The following is a 3,989-nucleotide window of genomic DNA, read 5'->3' as shown; positions in this document are numbered from 1 at the left end:
TGAAAAAACGCTATGCTACTGGTGCTGAAGTGCTGGTGCAAAACGTTGATGAGGGCTATCAAAAATGTTGAGGTTATTGTCCCAAAAATGTTGGCTGAGGCTGTTCAAAAACGCCAAGTGTAGGGCTGAATCTGTGATGCCGGCAAGGATGGGCTGAAATCCCCAAACGCTAGATGAACTGGGCACTTGGCTAGAATCGTTGGCTGATTGGTGATCCTCCAAAACGCCAGGCTGGTCCTTACGCTGAAAACGCTGGCCTTTAGGGCTAGGAAACGCCAGGTTGAATGGGTTGGTCTTGCTTGAGAAGTGGCCTGTTGAGCAATGCTCCTGCTACCTCTTCTGCCAGAAAGTGCTAGCTTTGGTTTGCTTATATATTGTCTTAGCAAAATTGCCTACTTAGTTCCCAACAAAAGTCAATAAATAAGTGAAAAATGTGAAAAATCGGAAAATAGGTTTAATACACTGGAAAATTCCCTTGATGAATTTTTATGGGAATGCTGATGATCATGCTGCGTGCAACTGGAGGATATGCATCTAATCTAAGTGACTAGTCATGCATGGTGCAATTTTCAAAAATCTACCACGTCATCAATTTGCGCAAGTCTCTTTTGTATGTGTGTGAGAGTCCTACTTTATTTTAATCCTTTATGTCAATTGGGGCCCTGTCGGACGGGGTCCCCATAAGTTGGTAGGACTTCTTCTTCTGTTACTTGTTCTTCTTAGGGTTTAGGCCCCTCGGCCGGCATGTGCAGGTTGGCTCTCTTATTCAAGGCTTTGACACGTCAGCAGTTTGTGACAGTCAAGATCTCATCTGTGGTGTAAGTCAGATTGCCTGAATGTATGGCAAAACCTTGTTTCGCATGACCCATCAATTCTGGTTGGATTGTAGAGACTTCCAGCCACTGCCTTTGCAGATCCATCACATCACTTCTTGTTTGGAGAGCTCTGGCACTACTTGTTTCTATAGCAGGGGTGGAGTTTGGCTTTCTTATGTGGGGAGTAGTCTAATGGTTGATGCATTGTCGTGGCAGACATTGGTTTTTGAGGGTGCTCTCACATATCAGATTTTGTTTTTTGAGGGTGCTGCCACATATCAGATTTTTATGCTGATAGCCTTAGGGTATCTCATAATTACCTTGAGCATGATACACAGTGGGGATGCGCAGGATGATGATTCTGTGTTCCGATATGAGGTGTTTTGCATGCTAGTTGCCATTACATTATGGAACGTGTGGCAAGCTTGTTGTCCCGACGTTCTTAGTGCTACACCGTCTTTTATTGTGTACATTCTGGTGGAGGAAGCCGGGGAAGGCAGGCTTGTTTTTATCAACGAAGGGCTCACTCCCAAATGTTTTCCAGGTTTGTCAGGGGTCACATTCAGTGGCATTACTCCCCACCACAGTGGCTCATCCTACGCACTCTCATACTGCAGCTTGAGGAGTTGCCTTTGGTGGATTCTTCCACATCCACCTTTGGTTTTTTTCTGTCCTAAAGATCCTACGAGATAGGCTATATCTAGCATCTCGAGGGTTTTTGGGGTCAATAAGAGAACCCCCCCCCCCCCCCCCGCCGATAAGTTTTGGGGTCAATAAGTTTGTAAAAGGGATTTGTCTTTGTATTGGCTTCTTTAACTTGGCCATTGAACTTATGGGAGCCTTGAATGATGAGCACCCAGATGCTCCCTTGAATGAGAAGCAATGAGAAGTCGCTTGAGGGCTTAAAAGTGACCAATGACCTACCAATGTAAAGCCTAGCTTGGTGGCGTCCTAAGACGCTCACTACAAGGTGGATATAAACATTCCAATCATCGTACAAAGAGGACCCAATTAGTCAGTCACCGTTCGATATCAAAGAAATCTCATTAAAGACTCACTAAAAGAGCATCAACGACAACAAGACCATCAAGAGCTACATGGTGAGCCAAGCATCAACTTTGATGTAGACCTAAGTAGAGGACAAAAGCATGGTGACAAAGGCCAAAAGCAATCAATATAATGCACAGGATCCAACAAACCCTCCCTCAAGGACCAAGCACTTCAGCTAACGCATCATGGAACAACAAATTCCTACTCTACTTGTAGTTGAAGCCTACTATCAATAGGCCACATACATTTGGGTCTTAAGCGCTTCACTTAATGCATCTTGAGACAACGAAGTCCAACTCCTCTACTTGTCGTGGAAGGCTACTACCAAGGGGCCACATAAATTTGAGTCCTTAAGAGATCACCTCTACCAAAGAGTTCTCTACCACCTTAAGCATCAAGAAGGAGATCGCCTATTACAAATATGGACACTGCAACCATTTGGCTCTTCCTTTTATCAATCTTTTTTTTTTACTTAAATAAATTACACAAAGTTAATCACATATACAATCACCTCAAGATAGTGGGTGGTGGCAAACATTCTCCAAGTAACCCTTTAGGTTCAAGCAAATTTGATCACAACAAGATTAGGTAGAGACAATGTCACAACCAAGCGGAGTAACCAAATAATGGACGATGCTTCAATGGACTCCAAAGAGCACAACAATTTTGGTCAAGCGAACTACCTTGATTGAGGCTCACATCCTGATTAATGACCCTGGGGATGGTTGCAAATTGTTACAATGCAACCAAGGTCCAGGAAAAGTCATCGTCACAAGAACTCTTCTATGACCAACTTAGCAGGTCCAATACTTCAAAGCAGTTGCAACTTCTTTCCACTAATGTCATTTATAGCACTCCATATCATAATGGTGAATAATTGGCCACAAATTTCAAATACACCAGCCTGCCTAAGTCAATTGTAAACAATGTCTCAACAATGGCTTACATGCTTCTTTGCACTATCTAGGTTGCATTAGCTATCAAGTTTGAAATTTTGGGTTGTTTAAAAAGCATGTATAGCTTTAACTCATGCTATGCACACATTATGCACCAGAGCTTGTAAAAAAGAAGAAGGATAAAAGGTGTTACTTACAAATCTCTAGCAATGTTGATAAGGATGGCATATGATGCTATTTTATCAATTGATGCATTGCTAGCAAGTCCAACCTAATATAATCATCGACAAAAAGAAGAAGAAAAGGAGGAAGAAGAAGTGCTTTGAAGCCCGGCATCAATACCAAAGTGTGAGAAAAGCTTGCAATGTAGGGAATCCAAATATGTGGTCAAAACTTAGATCTAACCTCATATGCATTTCCTACTGACTATCTTTTGAAACTTGCAAGTTATGGCAAAACATGTACTAGCTTTAGGTTTTTGGCAATCTTTGGGATGATCTAATATAGTGCCAAAGATGCTTGCCTATCCCAAAATCTCTACTAATGTGAAGAAGACAAAATTGTGAAGTAACAGAGAAAGGAAATGGATATTAAAAGGTAGTATAATCTCAAAATCATAATTAGACCATAACACTCTTTACTAATCAACCACATAAACCATAAACACTAACTAATTTTAAAAATTGACAAGTACACACGACTTATTAGTCTATAGTAGAGCTTGAATATGTCACTTTAACTTTTTTGGTGTGGTTGGTGACAAGTGGATGAAAGTGTCAAAAGACCTCTCCTCCAAGTCCTACGTCGTGGGCAACGATGCCAATATCGACAAATACATCAAGATCCGACTGTGTAAAAGCGAGGACTCTGACTATCATAATAGCAATTTAAGGACATTGTTGCACCAATTATGGTAAGAGGCTCTAAACATCATAGACACAGTGTTCTCTAGAGAGCTATATGAATCTAACACTCAATATCTATACTAACGAGCTATGCACACTCTACCATCCTATGAGCTTTGATGATAGGTGAAATAGTTGTCTATACTATTCAAAAATCTACTAGCACAAAACTCTAGGATATCAAGGCCATAGGAGACCGTATCGTAATAGCTAATTGCAAATAAAAAAATTGTTCCTAAATGGAAAAAACACCTAATCTTATCCAAATCACACAATCTTAGATTCTAATGGCTTAATATCAGTGAGAGTTGTGTGGGAGATCT

The 3,989-nt window shown here is 41.0% G+C and overlaps 1 protein-coding gene across 1 annotated transcript; it reads left to right on the top strand.

Moving 5' to 3' along the window:
• Positions 1–1,007: 1,007 nt before the first annotated feature.
• LOC147462264 (uncharacterized) lies at positions 1,008–1,508 on the top strand. Its single transcript, XM_086503042.1, has one exon. The coding sequence runs from the start codon at positions 1,008–1,010 to the stop codon at positions 1,506–1,508; it is 501 nt and encodes a 166-aa protein (XP_086359168.1).
• The last annotated feature ends 2,481 nt before the right edge of the window (positions 1,509–3,989 follow it).

The sequence above is a fragment of the Adiantum capillus-veneris genome, chromosome 3 (assembly GCF_014529385.1).
Source record: "Adiantum capillus-veneris isolate H3 chromosome 3, ASM1452938v2, whole genome shotgun sequence".
Taxonomy (NCBI): Eukaryota; Viridiplantae; Streptophyta; class Polypodiopsida; order Polypodiales; family Pteridaceae; genus Adiantum; species Adiantum capillus-veneris.
The sequence above is the reverse complement of the archived record's forward strand: the minus strand, read 5'-3'. Positions and strand labels throughout refer to the sequence as shown.

Excerpts from the sequence above, each read along its gene's own strand:
- LOC147462264 (XM_086503042.1), top strand. The coding sequence starts at position 1,008 with ATGGTTGATGCATTGTCGTGGCAGACATTGGTTTTTGAGGGTGCTCTC.